The sequence below is a fragment of the Dipodomys spectabilis genome, unplaced genomic scaffold, assembly GCF_019054845.1.
Source record: "Dipodomys spectabilis isolate Male_0828 unplaced genomic scaffold, ASM1905484v1 ptg000201l, whole genome shotgun sequence".
Lineage (NCBI taxonomy): Eukaryota > Metazoa > Chordata > Mammalia > Rodentia > Heteromyidae > Dipodomys > Dipodomys spectabilis.
Window position 1 is genome coordinate 1,925,736 of NW_024870878.1, and position 19,496 is coordinate 1,945,231.

Sequence of the window (19,496 nt, forward strand, 5' to 3'; positions counted from 1 at the left end):
AGAGCAGTTTCCTCCCTTTCGATTTAAAAAATGTTTGTCTTATAAAATTGGGTGTTCTCAATGGAATTCTATGCCTCCATCATAAAGAATGACATTGCCCCATTTGTTAGGAAATGGAAAGACTTGGAAAAAATTATATTAAGTGAAGTAAGCCAGGCCCAAAGAAACTTAGGTCCCGTGGTTTCCCTTATTTGCAATAACTAGTAGATGTCTGAGTCAAGCAGAAAAGATCAGATAAGTTGATGTTAGGGAAATGAACCCTAAGATATATATTCAAATGTTTTTTTCTTTCAGGTGATTGTTTCTAACGCATTTATAAGATTATTTCTTTGTTGCTTTGTATGTCCCTCCCCCACAGTATAACCCCTGCTTTCACTGTATTTGAGGATGGTATAATTTGTGGAGGGGAAGGAAAAAACAAATCATTTAAATAAGGATACAGGTGGATCCATTGCAACAATGAGATGTACAAGTCATGTGGAAAAACGAACTTTACAACTTTGGTGGGGGCAGGGAGGAGGATTGGGAAGGGATGGGAAGGGGAAACAAAGGAGGAGGCTACAATGCTTGATAAGAAATGTCCTCATTGTCTCGCCCATGTAATTGTAACTCCTCTGTACAGTATTTTCACAATAAAAATAAATAAATAGATAAAATAAAATTGGATGTTCTGGCGTTAGGTACCTGGGTGTTTGTAATTGTTATCTTCTTGTGGAAGTGCTCTATTGATCAGTATGTAATGACCTTCTTAGTCTCTTTATAATTCTTTTTTTGGCCAGTTGTAGGGCTTGAACTCATGGCCTGGGTACTATCCCTGATCTTCTTTGTGCTCAAGGCTAGCTCTCTATCACTTGAGCCACAGAACTACTTCTAGTTTGCAAAAGATTAATTGGAGATAATCTCACAGGGACTTTTTTGCTTGGGCTGGCTTCAAACTGCAGTCCTTAGATCTCAGCCTCCTGAATAGCTAGGATTACAGGCGTGAGACACCAAAGCTTGGCTCTTTTTACAGTTTTTATCTTTATCTATATTTTATCTGCTAGAAAAGAACTACTCCTTTGCACTTTTGATTTCCATTTACATGAAATACCTTTGCACATCAATTCACTTTCATTCTTTGTACTTCACCATGCCCAGCCTTTGTCTGTGGGGATAGTCTTAGAAACTTTTTGCTTGTCTAGGCTAGCCTCAAATAGTGATCATTTCAACCTCTGCCTCCCAAATTAGATTACAGGTATGAACCATTGGTTCCTGGATCAATTGTAATTTTATTTGACTCATTGCTATCTTCATTTTTTTGAGATCTCTATCTGTTAAATTTCTCACCCATCTTATGCATTATTTTTCTAACATTGGTCATGTTAGTATTATGCTCACCTTTGGTCCTCAGCTCCACCCAGACCAGGGCCCCTTCCCATTCCAGGAGTTCCCACCATACAGCTGGCCCCTCCCTCTTTCCAGACCCACCAGAACTCCCATCTACCTCACTTCCTATCCCCCAGACCCTCCAGCTACCTGGATGGTGACAGAGGCCATGTGCTCCCTCTTGGGGGAAATATGGCTCCTCTAATAAACCTTATAATAAACCTTTCTCCTGTGCCTGCCTGCCTCTGCGTGGTCCCCTGGGATGGATGTGTGGGATCCTCCTTCGTTGGATCCTCCTTCAGATCACCTATCAGTACATGATCTTTGGAATTTCTTTTCAGCCATTTTGTCAGTATCATTTGAGAGATCTGTTATTACAGATAGTGTGCTTTTTTGGACATTTCATGCTACCTTGCTTTGTGTGTGTCTGTCTCTGTGTATGCATATGTGTGTATGCTTCTATGCTGAAATGTATGAATTTCACATAGGAGTGAGTGATCTCTACTACTTTTAAGGGGTGGCCTTCCTATTGAAAAGCTTTCTCTTAGAGGTGTGTTTGACTTCAGTGTTAGCTTTACTGCCAGCTAGGCACCATCGTGTGAATAGTCTCCTGGTCATTCCTTAGGCTATAATCAAGAACTTTGGACACAATGCTATTGGCTTTGGGGGCCACGCAAGGGTTACAACACTTCCCTGGTTCAGTGTAGGCTGCCTATTTTGTGGTCACAAAACAGTGAAAATGGTGGCATTGTGTAGGACCCATTCCTCCAGCACTCCTGAAGTAATCTCTGCTGTTGGCAAGATCCTATGGGACTGGAAGCTTCAGGAGCACTGTGAGGTCAAGCACCTAACTGATCCGGCAGTTCTACAGGCCACACACACTGTATAGTAGAGGAGAAGGGGGTAAACAAAGGAAAAAAGGGTGGATGAATAGTTATAATATTTAATAATATTTAAGGTACATATGAGAAAATGGAACCCAGAACTTGAGGAGATAAGTGGGATTGGGAGAGATGGGGCAGAATGATTAAAGGGGTGACATCAACCCCATTGCATTGAACTCATAAACCAACATGTTGAATTGAAAACCTTTCGCACAAGGACAAGGGGGGAACCAAAGCAACAATGATATTCACAAGACAATATGTTGGACATGATCTGTACAACTTTGTGGGGGAGGGAAAGTAGGAGAATAATGAGGGAAGGGGTAAAAAGTGTGCTTATTACCTTACTTATGTAACTGTGACCCCTCTGTACATCACCTTGACAATAAAAAAGAATAAAAAATAAATTATATAAATTGAAAAGAGAAAACCCTTTGTACAACTACTTTACAATAATTTAAAATTTGCAAATAAAATTAAATACCTAAAAATAAACTTAACGAAGGAAGTGAAAGAACTATACAACAAAAATGGCTACACATTGCAGAAAGAAACTGAAAACCCTAGAAGATGGAAGGACTGCCCATGCATATAGCTCTGCAGAATTAATGTTGTGAAAATGATTACATTACCAAAAGCAATCTACAGATTCAGTGCAATACCCATCAAAGTCTCAATGCCATTCTTCACTGAAGCAGAACAATTCATCCAAAGATTTGTGTGGAAGCATAAAAGATCCTGAATAGCTGAAGTAATCCTGAGGGAAAAAGAGCATTACAGGAGGGATGATAATACCAGATTTCAATATGCTACAGAGCAATAGTAACCGAAGTACCAGGGTTCTGGCACAAATACAGAAATGAAGACCAGTGAAACAGAATGAAAGACATAGACCTGGGTGGTAGTGGCTCATACCTGTAATCCTAGGTACTCAGGAGCCTGAATCTGAGGCTCAAGTTTCAAAGCCATCCCAGGCAGACAAATTTGAAAGAATCTTATTTTCCATTAACCAGGAAGACAAAAATAAAAACAAAAACATAATTGGAGGTTCTAGCTTAAGTGGTAGAACACCATCCATGAGCAAAGAAGCCAAGTGAGGATGGGAGGCCCTGACTTCAAGCCCTAGTATACGGCACCAAAATTAAAAGACCCCAAAATTAGCCCTAATACATCTGTTTTTGTTTTTGTTTTAGCAAGGTGCTAAAACCATATGCACTAGGAAAAAAGGACCTGTGTGTTTTATTCCTCCTTGATTATCTGGGTATGGTTGAGATTCTTTCTAACAGATGTTAATGAGATTAATACACACAGTAGCTCAACTGATCTAAAATGTCACCATTGGAAACTAATCACATTCTTTTTTTTTTTTAATTTAATTTCATTTTATTTGTGAACATACTGTACAGAGGGGTTACAATTACATGGGCAGGATAATGCGTACATTTCTTACCAAGCATTGCAGCCTCCTCCTTTGGTTTACCCTTCACATCCCTTCCCAGCCTCCCCCGCCCCCATCCCAATCCTTCTCCTTCCCCCCCCCCCCCCCCCCCCCCCCCCGCACCGATGTTGTAAAGCTCGTTTTGGACATGACAACTTGTACTTCTCATTTTTCTTCTTGCTAGTCATGGGATTTGAACTCTGGGCTTTGGTGCTGTCCCTGTGCTCTTCAGCTCACTTGAGCCACAGCACCACTTCCTGTTTTCTGGTGGTTGGTGGTTAATAAGGGATAATAGTCTCACAGACTTTCCTGCACCGGCTGGCTTTGAACTGCGAACCTCAGATCTCAGCCTCCTGAGTAGCTAGGATTACAGGCACGAGCCACCAGCACCCAGCACTAATCACATTCTTATACAGAAAACAGTGGTTGGCTTAAGTCAAACCATTGCCCCAAAACAAAACCTTTAGTTATTATGAAATACAGTGCCCAGGGGTACTACTTAATTTTTTAAATAATCTAGTCTCCTAAGGGAAGAAGTAACTTTCTATGTTAGACAAGGGGGAAAGGACCAAATTATCTGTCTCTCGATGATTGATTGATTGATTGCCAGTCCTGGGGCTTGAACTCAGAGCTTGGGCACTGTCCCTGAGCTTCTTTTGCTCAAAGCCAGCACTCTACCACTTGAGTCACAGTACGACTTCCAGCCTTTTCTGTTTATGTGGTACTAAGGAATTGAACCCAGGGCTGCAAGCATGCTAGGCAAGCACTCTTCCACTAAGCCACATTCCCAGCCTCTCACTAATCTTAAGGAGTAATTATGTATTGCATGTTATTAGTATATATTAGTTGTACATAGGAGTTTCAGTCTGGTATTTCCAGACATGTATATACTGCACTTTGATCAAATTCATTCTAGTACACTTTTTAATACCTGTTTTTCTTATCTCTCCCTTGTTTTTCTTACAGTTCCTAGAGGATTTTGTTATGCTATTTTCACATATGCATATAATGTGATTTGGTCATATTCATACTCTGTCATTCTTTCCTTGCCCCCTTTATGTTTTTCCCCTTTTCTACCCTGACAAGTTCTCCTTTTACATTTCTGTATGTTTTAGGTATAAGAAAAAAAACCAAACATGTTAGGTTTTTAAAAAGAGGTAGCCGAGTAAGAACAGCAGCACTCACGTGGTATTCAGGTAAGGGGTAGGTTTATTCAGTAGACCTGCTGGGACCAGGCAAGGTTGGCACTCCACGCGGCTGGGAAAGACCTGGGAAAGAGAGCTGAGAAAGAGAGAGGAAAGAGCTAGAAAAGAGCAGAGAGAGCTAGAAAAGAGCAGCGAGACAGAGCCTCTGGGCCTGGGCAAGGCCTTATCTAGGGTATGGGCAGAGAAAGGTGTGGCCACATCAAATTCAGATGTGACCTCAGAGGATGCAGATGTGACCTCTTCCAGGTGTCCCAGTTGCCTAGGTAACACAGGTACTGGGTGGAGACTTTGCTGCAAGGAGGGTGGAGTCTGCTCGCCATCCAGGAGCGGACCTTACAAAACAATTTTTTACTTTCCCTGAGCTTGATCTATGTTGTCCAACACAATGATCTACATTCAGTTCCATCTACTTTCCTGTAAGTGATGTAATTTTATCTCACTCTTTTTTTTTTTTTTTGGTTGGTCGTAGGGCTTGAACTCTGGGCCTGAGCACTGTCCCTCAGCTCTTCAGCTCAAGGCGAGCGCTCTACCACTTGAGCTACAGAGCCACTTCCAGTTTTCTGGTGGTTTATTGGAGATAGGAGTCTCACGGTCTCTCCTGCCCAAGCTGGCTTTGAACCGCGATCCTCAGATCTCAGCCTACTGAGTAGCTAGGATTACAGGCGTGAGCCACCAGCGCCCGGCTATCTCATTCTTTTTTATGGCTGAATAATACTGTATTGTGTGTGTACACACACACTCATACATACATACTCACACACATACATACATACTCACACACACATATACATACATACATATTTTTTTCTTGATCCATCCATCTTTGATGGGTACCTAGGTTGATGGTATAGCTTGACAAGTGAATAATGCTGCAATAAACATGGATGTGCAGGCATATCTATTGTACCACGACTTGCATTCCTTAAGATACAAGCCCAGGAGTGGTATAAAAGGATCATACGGGCCAGGCACTGGTGGTTCACGCCTATAATCCTTGCTACTCAGGAGGCTGAGATCTGAGGATTATGGTTCAATGCCACCCCTCCAGGAAAGTCCTTGAGACTCAACTCCAATTAATCACCAGAAAACTAGAAGTGGCGCTCTGGCTCAAGTGGTAAAGTACTTGCACTGAGGTCAAGAGCTCAGGGATAGCACCCAAGGCCCAGAGTTCAAGCCCCGGGACTGACAAAAAAAAAAACAAAAACAAAAAAAGGATCATACAGCAGTTCTATGGTTAGTTTTATTTTTGTTTTAGGAACCTCTGTACTTATTTCCATAGTGATTGCCCTAATTTACATTTCCAACAACATTGTATGAGGATAACATTTTCCCCACATCTCCATCAGCAGAACCATAATTTGTTATTTTATTCATATCTGCCTACATACAGGCATATTTGATCAGATAATAAACCATTAATGATTATATATTTAGCTAGATATAATAAGTAACTGATGATTTTGAAGACTTGTTAAAACCTGAAAATATGCACCACCCAGCTGAGTTTTAAAGTTAATTTTACATTTATCACTATTGTTGGCAATACTGTGTGCTGGAGATTCTTAACTATCTTCTTCCTGAGGAACTAGTTACAAATGAACTTCAATAATCCAAAATATGTATCAGAACAGTTTCAGCTTGGGCTTCCCTCTAGATCTGATAGACAAGCCACGCCTTATCTTCTCAAACAGGATAATCTGGCAAGAAAAGGAAAATGGACAATAGCAAAGGCAGGCTATACATCTGTCATTCACACAGTTTGGAAGGGGATGCAAGAGAATAGAAAGGGACAGGACAGCCTGAGACAACCATGTCTCAAAAAGAAAAGCAAAGAAGAAAAGTTGAGCCTAGTTAGGCCAGGATGAGGCAGACACTGTGATTTGTATCTGAGGATGAAAACCACTCTAAAAGTTGAGGCGACCTCAAGGCAGAGATGGAGTGACTCACTTCATTGTCTTCCGGGTGAAGCCAGACACCAGGAAGGTAAAGTGATTCCTGTGGTCCAATCTTCCAATAGCGCCCAAGGTTATGTCCATTGACAAATACGAACCCACAATTCCAGCCCTGCAAAAGATGGGGGCTTGAGACACAGAAACAGATTGACACTGGCAAGGGAAATCTAAGGTGCTTTATAGTTAAGGCAAGATGGAAGTGCCCGATGTCACTGTACATGGAAGTGGGCTGAGTCTGGAAGAGGTCTAGAATTTCTACTCTGATGTCTAGGAAGGAGAAAGGGGAACAAAAAGGAGCCCTTTCTTCATTGCTGATGCTGCATCGCTCCTGACCTAAGATGTACAATGCTATATTTTCAAAAAGCAGTTTCTTTTTCCTTCCAAAAGAAAGTTCTAGGTAACAGAGAAGAACAGTACTGTTGACAGCAGCTATACAACATTTTTTAATCTGTTTATAATATGACAAATAGTTACAAGGTAAAGATCTGGGAGAGGGCTAAGAGAGAGACACAAAGAGAGACAGCAACAAAGAAAGTGAGCCATGGGCTGGGAAGGTGGCTCAGTGGTAGAGCGCTTGCCTTGCATGCCTGAGGCCCTGGGTTCGATTCCTCAGCACCACATAAGCAGAAAAAAAAAGCCGGAACTGTTGCTATGGCTCAAGTGGTAGCACGCTAGCCTTGAGCAGAAGAGCTGAGGGACAGCGCCCAGGCCCAGAGTTCAGGCCCCACGACCAGACCAGAAAAGAAAAGAAAGTGAGCCAGGTATAATGATGCATGCATGTAACACAATTGCTGAGGATGCAAAGGAAGGAGAATTATGAATCTGAGGCTATCCTTGCATACATAGTTGTTGGGGAAGCCATAACTAACTCCAGGAGTTTCCCCATACACACACACCCCTCAGAATCAAAATACTGGTTTCTCACAAGCCCCCAGGGTCAGGAAATATGCTGTTTGTTAAGACCCCAGGAAATGAGGAAAGCCCTGCTGATTGTTGTGATAAGGCTGTGAAGCCTGCAGTCTTGTTTGGTTATCAATAGCCCAAGACAGGATCTCAATAGCCCAGACAGGATCTGAGCTTTCTTTGGTTAACTGCAGCCCTATTTGTTTAACAATAGTAGAATAGCCCAGCCACCCTAGCCCCTCCAAAAAGAAGCAGCCTCATCCCTGCCCCCTGGAGAAAGAATATCCGCCTGCTTTGTGTGAGGACCCCCAAATTCATGTGCCAATTCAAACCAGAATGAGAGGTTAGTTCGAACAGATACTATGAGATGGACTGTCACTCCATTGGCCACTGACATAAATATGCAATCTTTATGTGTGTGTTACAATCCCATTGGCCACTTGCGTGTGGCAGGCTTGACCGCATGGATTTTGCCTTTAAAAACCTTAGCTTGTGGGCTGTTCGGGGTCACAGTTTCAGCTTCGGAGTCTGTGCTGCGTCCCTGGCCAATATGACATGAGAGACATGAGGCTGTCTCTGAGTGGTGGACTCTTTTCCCCATAACATAGTGAGTTCTGGACCGATTTGGGCTACATAGTAAGACTTTTATCTCAACAAAAGAAAGAGAGAAATAAAGAAAATAGATGAAAAGAAAATGAGGGAGAAACGGAGGACAAGGGAGAGAAAAGGGAGGAGTGAGGGAGAAACTGAGAAAGGGAAGGAGGGAGAGAGGGAGGAAAATGAACAAAGAGATATCCAGAAGTGTTTCCATTAATGGCATCTTGCTTATTTAGGTAGAGCGAGGAGGACAAGGTGGGAGAGGGAAGGAGGAGGAAGAGGAGGAGGGAGGAGGAGGAGGAGGAGAAAGGGGGGGGGGGGGCAGCAGCAAGGACAACACCACTACCACCACCACCAGGAAGCCTTGTTTAATAATACACTGTTACACTGTCTTGGGTGGAACCCTGCAAGACTACACCATAGGAGAAGGGTGAAATACAAATATTCTAGTCACTGGAATCCTTAATTCGTTAGCAACTTAAGTGAGACTGATGTCCTTAGGGGTAAACTCCTATAGGAATATACTTTCAACTGTCCTTTCTTTTTGGTGTTAGGTAAAAACATTTTAGGACAAGAAACTGAAAATAGCCAGAAGTATTCTGGTATGCTATTTTAACCTTTCAAGAGTGTGCTCCATGACTTGGGCCTAAGCAAGCCCAGCAATGGGTCCACCATCTTTTGTTCCTCAACTGTGACCTTAAACCAACCATACTCAGTAATACACATCTTAAACTAAGCAGTTTGGGAATGTGCCCAAGTCTAATGTGTTTTCCTATATAAATCCCCAAAGCAATGAGCTTAAACTTGCTAAGACAAGCACTCATTATGTTCAATTACAACTTCTAAGCATTTCTTTTTCATTTATTGTTTAAATTTACTTTATTGTTATTATAGAGGTGATATATAGAAGTGTTGCATTTACATGCATCAGGTAATAAATACATTTCCTTTCATACAGTGTCATCTATACTCTCATTCTCTCCAATTCCCTCCTTCCCATCTCCACCCAAGAGTTGTATAGTTCACTTTCATCAATGTCCAGTGTGCTCTACTGCTGCACTTTTTCAACACTTCCCTTCAGATTCTATGCCTTCCCCTCACCCTCCCACAACTATGCACGTGAATGCACTGTACATAAGGTAAAAATTACAGAATCATCAGAAAAAGAAAAAACAAATTTAAAAAAGTCCTTTGTTTCCATGTCATTGGTGTTTGTTTCAGTATATTATTTTATATAATACAAAGAGGCACTTAGGTTTTGCAACTTTGTGATTCTCTCCTCTTCTGAGCTCACTGTGAGTATCTAGAATCCTGTGTAATTTGTCATATCCCAGTGCATTTTAGATCTAACTTCCCCATATCAGAGAGGACACATGCCATTTGTCTCTCTTATCTTGGCTTACCTCAATAGCTCCATCTATTCTAGTCCCATCCATTCCCCTGAAAATGACATTATTTTAGTCTTTCTGATGGCTGTATAAAATTCCATTGTATATAGGTACCACGTTCTTTTTTTGATCTACTCATCTATTGTAGGGCATTTCCATATCTTGGCTATTGTGAATAGTGCAGCAAGAATATAGATGTGCAGGTGTGCTTATTATATTGTGGTTCATGATGCTCAGGGTAGATGCCTAGGAGTGGTATGACTAGGTCGTAGGAAAGATCTATGCTTAGTTTTTTGAGGAACTTCCAGACTGCTTTCCAGAGTGGTTGTACTAGTCTATATTCCCACTAGCAGTGCAGTAGGGTTCCTTTTTCCCCACATCCCCACCAGCATTTATTGTTAGAATTCCAAAGGTTGGCCCATTTAACTGGGGTAACATGGTATCTCAGGTTGTTTTGATTTGCCTTTCCTTTATAGCCAGGGATGCTGAGCATTACCTTATGTGTTTCTTTGCCATTCTCGCCTCTTCTTCTGAGACGTCTCTTCTTAGTTCCCTTGCCCATTTAGTAATTGGTATATATTAAGTTTGGGAGGGGTTAGTTTCTAAGCTCCTTGTATATTTTGGATATTAGGCCTTTGTCTGATGTATTTAAGCATTTCAATTCTTGTAGTTGGAGGATTCTTGCTAGTGTCCCTGACACCTCCTGACTTGGGTGAAAATCTTCTCTGGAGTAGAGTGACATCATTCTAGCCTTGAAAATATTTATGATATTTTCTATATATGTGTCTGATGGTCAACAAGTAATCAAAGAGATGGAAGGGAGAGCAATATAACAGAATTTTAAAGAAAGAGAGAGCAAGAGACTATGCCAGTAGATAAGAAGATAATAGATTTAGGGCTTGGAAGGTGGCTCAGTGGTAGAGCGCTTGCCTTGCATGCCTGAGGCCCTGGGTTCGATTCCTCAGCACCACATAATTAAAAAGAAAAAAGCCGGAAGTGGCGCTGTGGCTCAAGTGGTAGAGTGCTAGCCTTGAGCTGAAGAGCTGAGGGACAGTGCCCAGGCCCAGAGTTCAGGCCCCATAACCGGACCCAAAAAAAAAAAAGATAATAGATTTAGAAGATAAAAGCTTTAAAAGATCTATGCATCAGGATTGAGGGTCAAGGAAGGAAGGAAGGAAGAAAGAAAGGAAGGAAGAAAGAAAGAAAGAAAATATTTGAAATCAAACCATGGAACTAGAAAAACAAAAACAATCTAACTCCAAAAACAATGAAAAGAAATAACAAAATGAAATCGAGACAAAATGAGAAATAGAGACAAAAATGAAATAGACTAAAAATATATAATACAAAATGATTAATGGAAGTAAGATTTGGCTTTTTGAAAATAACAATAAAATTTAGAAACTTACCAGATTAACTACACATGTACTAAAGGAATCTGATATCACAGTGAATAAATTAATGCAAAGTGGATAACTGCTCAATCTCATAAATGGTGTTGAGATTATAGGGCTGAAAGAATAATTTTGGGGTACAGCACATGCTTAGCTTGTGTGAGGTTTGGGTTAGATTCAATTTTGAAAATTATGCATGCCATATCATTCTATTTACATGAAGCCAACAGAGTTTTCTCTAGAGTGTTAAATTTTAATATAGAGCCAAGTGTCAGTGGCTCATGCCTGTAATCCCAACTACTCAGGAGAATGAGATCTAAGGATCGTGCTTCAAAACCAGCCCCAGCAGGAAAGCTTAAAATTTAGTTTAGAGCTACTTTCAATAAGAAGCCATTACTAATTGCAATTGATTGTATGTTTACCCAATGACAGAAAAAGTGTTCAACTTTTAATAACTTGTTGATCTGTACATCCATTTTTGAAGCATTTGCATAAATGTGTATGTTCATGAGAAAAGAAGATATGCCAGGTAATTTTTTTTTTCTTTTTGGTGCCAGTTGTGGAGCTTAAACTCAAGGCCTAGATGCGGTCCCTGAACATTTTTTGCCCAAGACTCATGTTCTATCTCTTAAATGGTAGCTCTACTTCCAGCTTTTGGGTGGTTGGAGATAAAAGTCACTTGGTCTTTCCTTCCTGAGCTGGCTTCAAAGGGTAGTTCTCAGATCTCAGCCTCCTGTTAACTAGGATTACAGGTGTGAGCCACCAGTGCCTAGCACCAGTAAAATTTAGCCTTCCCTCTCCACAAACAAAAGCAATTTACAGAATTTAATTTATGGTATGATCTGAGTAATATAAAAATCTATGTGCAAAAACAAACTTTTAGCAATGTCAAGCTCCGAAATATACAGATAAACTGAAATAGGTAGCTTCAAGAGAGAAGGTCTAGCATCTGCTTTCTACGTCTTATTGTTTGAATTATTTAGCTGTCTTTTATATATTTTCTAAAGAATGACAAATTAAATTGACTGAAAAATGGTTGCCGACGTGGTTGGAAGTGCGAGAGAGGACGAAAGAAAGTAAAGCAAGTGTTCTATTAAGGCTTTGCTTAGAAGCTGTTTTTAAAAAGATGAATAAACAATATTTAATTATTTTAAAAAATAAAAATAACATGCATAGAGACCACAGCAGAAGAAGAGGCTCACTTACTGGCAAGCTAAGGAAGGTATCCACAGGAGAGGAGCCAGCCTTCAATATCCCTTTATAGAAAGCAGGGCCTAAATAGCTCTCTGGACCCGGCTTCCAGGTAGCAAAGCGGAGCCTGGGGAGAGGGCAAGACATGAAGGAGATGACAATACTTCCCAGATCTCCTCCCCATACTAACCCCAGATTTCCCTCACAGAGACTACGGTTCTCTTTCAAATAGATGCATGAAACTGGAAGTATTAATGTCACTTTAGTAAGAGTCTAGTCCTCAGAGCACCTGACAACACAAAAAGCAGACCTCTACAGTTGTCTGAATTCAGCCCTTGTCTCATGCACACTGAACAATTGGAAATCTCTGAGTTCCCTGATGCAGTCTGAGTTTGTCCTCTACAAAGTTTCATGTGCTGAGAAAGAGATGTTAAGACATTAAAGAAGTCATTGGGAGATGGTAGGTCATGGCTCACCTCTCTCAGAGGTGATTAATGCTGCTCTGAGAAAGGATTAGTACTTTGCAGAGTGTGTTTTAGGGAGACCACTCCACATGCTTGGACGTCCTACATATACGCATGTCATATGATGGCCTGTGTCATGTCCTTGGAAATCCAGAACTGTGAAATACATAAACCTTTTCATTCTCAAATGTTCCATCATGTTATAATAAGAGTAGAAAACAAACCAAGATTCCTGATCACAAAAAATGTCTACCAGGGGTAGGGAGGAGCATACCTTTCAAAGAAGCTCTTTTTCATTTCCAGAGGATAGATGGTGAAATTTTTCAGGGAGATACCATTGATGCTAACAGATCCAACTAATCCTGTAGACATAGAAACAAAGAACGGTGCAGAAAAATCCTCATGGCAAGGGACCAGCCAGAAGGCAAACATTTTTCTGACCTGTGATGACTTGAAATTTCTTTTTGTGTGTCTTCACACTACAAAATGTTCCCCACTTAGCATAGGAACTTTTCCAGAAATTCCCAAAAAAAGCCTGGGCCCTGCTCTAGGATAGGGTAGCATTCAACAATAACTGGTTTCCTGACCTTCTCTGAAGAACAAGAAAATAACAAGAGGGGTAAGGAGGATGGCATCTTTGATCCCAGGACTAAAATAATCTATAACTGAAAGGTTCATAGTTGTCCTCCAAAGTCCAATATGGCTGCAACCATAGGTTCGAATGAAAAATTACTATTTGCTCCTCAGGATCTTACCACTCACCTTTCTTCTCTTCTTGAATTCTCCATGAATAACTGATTCGTCCTTGATTCTCCACCAAGATCCTCAGAAGTTGACAACCCTGATCGGGGCAGATCAATTCATGGAGATTATATGATCAGTGAGAACTCTTGTTCTAGAACCCATTCCTTCCTTCAAGTCTCAAGATGAACACAAACAAATGAAGTAAATGAGGCTCCAGAGCCCAGCAGTGTTCTCCCTCTTGTGTTGTCCCCAGAATGTTCCTATTATATTCCATCTTTCATCTGTCTTTTCTCTTCTGATCCTATTAGAGAAGTCAGAGACTCAGTTCTGTCTCAGATCAGAGTCTCACAAAGAGACTACAGATTGACTCATGTCTAAAGGAGAAATTCTATGTTTACTTCTTGGTGATTGATGATGTAGGTCCTAAGGCACCAAGACTTAGGAGATGCTTCATGATTACAACCGTAAACACTTCCTACTGCAGCCCTGTGGGAAGAGAAATACCAGTGTACCAAGGATGTGGCCTAGATCAAGACCTGGCTAGGCCTGTGTTTTCTTTGAGGGAAGGTTAGAGGCACCACTTGGAGTCTGTGATTACATACCTTGAACTTAGGAATACGCATTTTCTGAACTTTATCACTCAGAAATCCTATAATTATGTTATTCACAAACACCTACAAAAGAAGAACGAGCATCAAACACATAGGCCAGGCTGAACAAAAGGATAAGAGAGTATAGATGAGGCATAAAGAAGTCATTATAAAGCAGAGACTAGCCTTAGTGATAAGAGATGGCTAGAAGTTAAAAAGCAGGCTTAAGTTGTGTTACAGTGAAAAAAGTAAGGTGATTTGATTTGACTTTAGAATTCCCTAAGCATCTCCCATATTGGTGCATTAAATCCTATCACATGGTAAAGTGGATTTGTGAGTGACTTTCTCTTCAACAGCAGAGTTTGGTAAACGTGTCTAACCCTAGGAACACCAGCTAACACATACCTGTGCCACATCATGAGCTTCAGCATAAAGAATGCCTCCAGAACAGATGGAAGTCTCATAAAGGATAAAGCCAAAGGATTGACCGCTGCCATTGTTTATGGGAAGATTCTCCATGTTGATTGGAATAACTGACTTGACTGCCTAGGAGAGAGACATGGCAGAAACAGAAGCCTAAGTGTTGAGAATTCAAGATCCTTCTTCCTATGACCCTTGTCACTTGGTTTTTAGACCTTCTGGTGGTCTCCAAGTATTTCTTGAATGGAAATACAGAACAACTGCTAGTGACAATGGTCTTATGGCTAATGTCTCCACTGGCCAGGAAACTCACGAGGACAAAGACATGCCAAAGACAGCACAATCTATATATAATGCTATATTCATAAGAATGGCTCAACAGACTACATAAATTGCATTGAAAAATATCAAGTTGATATTTAGCATTCATTTAGCATCTAACATGAGACAATCACTCCTTTTCACGTAAGATAGTAATAGCAAACATGTAACCAACATAAAGTCAAGAGGGTTTTGTTTTTGGCAGTACCAGGGTTTAAAGTCAGGACCTCGTGATTACTAGGTTGGTGCTCTACCACTAGAGCCATGCATGTAGCTCAACGTTTTTGCTAGATATTTTAGAAATGGACTCTTGCAGACATTTATGCCCTGGCTGACTTCAAATTACAATCCTCTAGATCTAAACCTCCTGAATAACTAGGATGAGAGGCATGCCCATTGGTGCCCAGCTTAAGAGCTGATTTTAAACAGGTTTCAATGTTTCTTCAAAACCAGACCCATTCTCTCATTTTAAGAGTGTGCAGTGACATAAAACCCAATAACTGCCAGGCGCTGGTGGCTCACGCCTGTAATCCTAGCTACTCAAGAGGCCGAGATCTGAGGATCGTGGTTCAAAGCCAGCCCGGGCAGGAGAGACCCTGAGACTCTTATCTCCAATAAATCACCAGAAAACCGGAAGTGGCTCTGTAGCTCAAGTGGTAGAGCACTCGCCTTGAGCTGAAGAGCTGAGGGACAGCGCCCAGGCCCAGAGTTCAAGCCCCACGACCGACCAAAAATAAATAAAACCCAATAACTGGGTAAGGAAGACCAAAGTTCAGTTTAATAGATTGCTAGCTCAGAGCTTGTCCCTCATGGGTCCCATATACCTCATGCAGTCCCACAAGTCAATTCATCTGAGCTGGAAATAAGATACTATGTTATACTGCTATCCCCATTGTTCACACTTACTTATTCTTCAAGTTCAACCCTCTTCACAGACTGTCCAAAAAGCACAGTTGATTTATGACTCACAGCTCTAAGTTTGGGCACAATGCCAAGGATTGTCATACTTTCCTACAAAAGTTATGTGAAGGAATCGCCTGCTCCTCCCCCCCCCCCCCCACCTCCAGAACCACCACTATACTAGGGCTCAAGCAGATCTCACCTCATCTAGGTACTGTAGGGCATCCCATAGTGGCAAGTAGAGTGACGGTCTCACAGCAGGATATACAGTCTTGGGAGTAAGATGAGGTGAACTGGGAAGGGGTTTTGCTGCAATGAGAATGGACTGTAGGACAGGAAGTACCTGAAATTGCCATAGCTTCCTCTAAGCCTCCCCAACTTGTCCATAACCTCTTGTGTCCCAGAGCTAACACAAGAGAGAAGTCCTATTCTTAGATATGAATGTGCTTTAGGTCATTTTACTCCATACATACCTGGTAGACAGGAGCCAGAGAAAGAGGGGATTTGTAGGGGGAAGGAACTCTGCCTCACATCTTGTGCAATGCTTTTGCTTACTTTGGGAACCCTTCCTAGATGGTTCCCTGATGTCACTCAATAACTACCTTTCCCATGTAATTAAACAGTATGAGTGTTACTTTGTATGTTGTTTTCTACATTACTATGTCATAAATGGCACTAAGAGAATTTTGTGATTTGGAACCTGTTTGGTCTTCACCATCCACAAATAGGTTAATAATTAATTGTGCTCATTATTATTAATACCAATACAATAATAACGAGCTTTATGCTTCAGTGCAAGAGCTAAGGTATAACAGGGCTTACAAATAGTAATACAGGGCTGGGAAGGTGGCTCAGTGGTAGAGCGCTTGCCTTGCATGCCTGAGGCCCTGGGTTCGATTCCTCAGCACCACATAAGCAAAAAGAAAAAAGCCAGAAGTGGCGCTATAGCTCAAGTGGTAGAGCACTAGCCTTGAGCTGAAGAGCTGAGGGACAGCGCCCAGGCCCAGAGTTCGGGACCCACAACCGGACCCAAAAAAATTAAAAAAAAAAAATAGTAATACAGAAGCCCACCCTCTCCCAGCTTTTAAACAAACACTCAGGATTTGAACTAAAAGTTGTCCTTGCTCCCAAAAGCTATCTCCCATGGGAGAGACTTTTCCTTCCCTCACCCTTTCACAAGATATGAGGGCAGCCAGCCTTCCACTAACCAGGTAAAGTACCTGAAACAGATCCAAAAAGGTGTCGAAGCTTGAAATATTTTTCTGTGTAATCCCCAGCCTCTGTCAACACAGCATCATAGTCTGCAGGACACACAGGACTGTGAGAGGCCAGGCAGCCACAGCATGGGCCAGTGCCACTGAAAATGAGACAAGGAAGACACACCCTCACACAAGCAGAGTATTCCCTCATTGGCTGGAGTGTGGCCTGAAATGCCAATCTGAAAACATCCACCACACTGGTTCTTCAGACAGCAGGTTCACCTGGTGAGCCTATCAATTTCTTTCTTTCTTTCTTTCTTTCTTTCTTTCTTTCTTTCTTTCTTTCTTTCTTTCTTTCTTTCTTTCTTTCTTTCTTTCTTTCTTTCTTTCTCTCTCTCTCTCTCTTTCTTTCTTTCTCTCTTTCTTTCTTTCTGTCAGTCATGGGGCTTGAACTCAGGGCCTGAGCACTGTCCCTGAGGTTTTTTGTTCAAGGCTCGCATTCTATCTCTTGGAACCAAAGCGCCACTTCCAGTTTTCTGGTGTTTAATTGGAAATAAGAGTCTCATGGACTTTCCTGTCTGGGAAGTCCTCAGGTCCTCAGATCTCAGCTTCCTGAGTAGCTAGGATTACAGGCCTGAGCCACTGGTGTCCAACTAGACTGTCAATTCTGATTGATAGTCTTGCCTTTCCTCATTGGGGTAACCCAGACAGATAGTTGTGTCCTGTCACCTACAGGCTTAGGTCACAGCATCAGAGAGCATAACAATGAACTAATTAGGACTCTGAGCCAGGTGACCCATCCTTTGAAATGATACCCTGCTGCAACATTGTGAACATCACAGAAGAAAGGAAAGCAAACATGAAAATTCTCAGGGCTCAGCACAGATTATAAATCAGGGTCTCAAGTTCCAAGATTGTAATTCCAGAGTCTCTTCCTAAATCTATGCTGGGGAGGCAACCATACCCACCAACACTTACCATAGCTAGTCACCACCCCCAGGTGCTTCTGAATATAGGAAGCACCATTCATAAAACCAAAGTTGGTTCCACCATGGAACATGTAGGCATTGAAAGAGATCTCATATTTGATAAATGCTGACACGGTATGTTCAACTTCTGTAGAGAAGGAAAATGAGAACACAGAGAAAATAAGGGACACAGAGGTTTTGAGTAAAATCTATTATTCCCAACCCCATACTACAATCCATGGTTTTGACATTCAAGCTTCACTGAGAAATTAACGAGGAAGTTGATGAATCAGCCAAAACTGCTAAACTAGGAGACTGAGTCCTGCCAATACCAGGAGCCTGTTTTTGAGAGGGTGTGTGTGTGTGTGTGTGTGTGTGTGTGTGTGTGTGTGTGTGTGTGTGTGTGTGTGTGTGTGTGTGTGTGTGTGTGTGTGTGTGTGTGTGTGTGTGTGTGTTTGAGGGGTGTAGCTTTGTTTGTCTTGTGATGGTATTGAGGCTTGAACTCTGGAGTTCTTATTTTTGCTTTGCTTTTTCACTTAAAAGCCACCTGAGCCACACCTCCACTCCCAGCTTTTTGCTGATTAATTGGAAATAGAGTCTCAGAGACTTTCTTGCTCGGGCTGGCTTCAAACCCTGATCCTCTGATCTCAGATTCAGGAGTAGCTAAGATTTTCAGGCATGAGTCACAGATGCCCAAATTTGGGAGATTTTGTACCAGAGAATTAGTGTAATTTAACTCAACTACATGAACTAAATAATAGCACTAAAACATATAAAATCTGATTTTCAGTTTAAAAGAATTTACAAATAATTTACACTCATTCCTACCTTCCAGGAAAATGTCTGGGGAAACGGAATTAAAAGCAAAGCAATAGTGCATTAATAGCTGTTCTCAATCTTTAGCCACCTTAGCCACTTTGATTTTCCTTCATGTTTAATAAGGATGGTCATACTATTGCTATCGATGAGAAATGGGAAGGTCAAATTTCAGCTCACTGTGGGCTACAATCCTGACTGTGCTCTTTACTTATGGTCTTACACAAATCTTCTGCCTCCTGATCTTCTAAATGAAACTATCCAACCCTACTACATTATGAAAGTGATGAGAAAACTATTAATGAGCTTATAGATGAAAGAAATGTGACCTTTTTAAATACAGCCAAAGTGAATTAAAAAAAAAAAAACAGCCAAAAGATCAAAGTGTTCCATGGGTGATCAAAAGCAGTCATTTGTTGGTACTGGTGGTTTTTTCTCTTTTTTTTTTTAGCCTAAAGCTGGCTTTGCTTAGGGACAAAATTCTTTTAATATATTTCACTATTTCCATAAAAGCTTGCTTTTGTAACAGCCTATATCAAAATATTGTAAGCTGGATGCTAGTGGCTCAGACCTGTAATCCTAGCTACTCAGGAGGCTGAGATATGAAGATTATGGTTCAAAGCCAGCCCAGGCAGGAAGCGTCCGAGAGACTCTTATGCCCAATTAACCACCAGGAAACTGAAAGTGGCATGGTAGCACTAGACTTGAACAAAAGAGCTCAGGGACAGTGCTGTGCCCAGGCCCCAAGTTCAAGCTT

General features: G+C 41.4%; 1 protein-coding gene across 1 annotated transcript in view; it reads right to left on the reverse strand.

Moving 5' to 3' along the window:
- Positions 1-6,140: 6,140 nt before the first annotated feature.
- Positions 6,141-19,496, reverse strand: part of Glb1l3 (galactosidase beta 1 like 3) — a 33,711-nt gene continuing 20,355 nt past the window's right edge. The window contains exons 11-20 of the mRNA XM_042696192.1: positions 17,934-18,071; positions 16,977-17,057; positions 15,959-16,065; positions 14,521-14,661; positions 14,128-14,199; positions 13,544-13,622; positions 13,056-13,143; positions 12,333-12,444; positions 6,840-6,956; positions 6,141-6,589 (exon numbers count right to left, since the gene is read on the reverse strand). Coding sequence (XP_042552126.1) covers positions 6,515-6,589; positions 6,840-6,956; positions 12,333-12,444; positions 13,056-13,143; positions 13,544-13,622; positions 14,128-14,199; positions 14,521-14,661; positions 15,959-16,065; positions 16,977-17,057; positions 17,934-18,071 — 1,010 coding nt within the window. The 3' untranslated portion in view covers positions 6,141-6,514. The remainder of the gene's footprint in view (positions 6,590-6,839; positions 6,957-12,332; positions 12,445-13,055; positions 13,144-13,543; positions 13,623-14,127; positions 14,200-14,520; positions 14,662-15,958; positions 16,066-16,976; positions 17,058-17,933; positions 18,072-19,496) is intronic.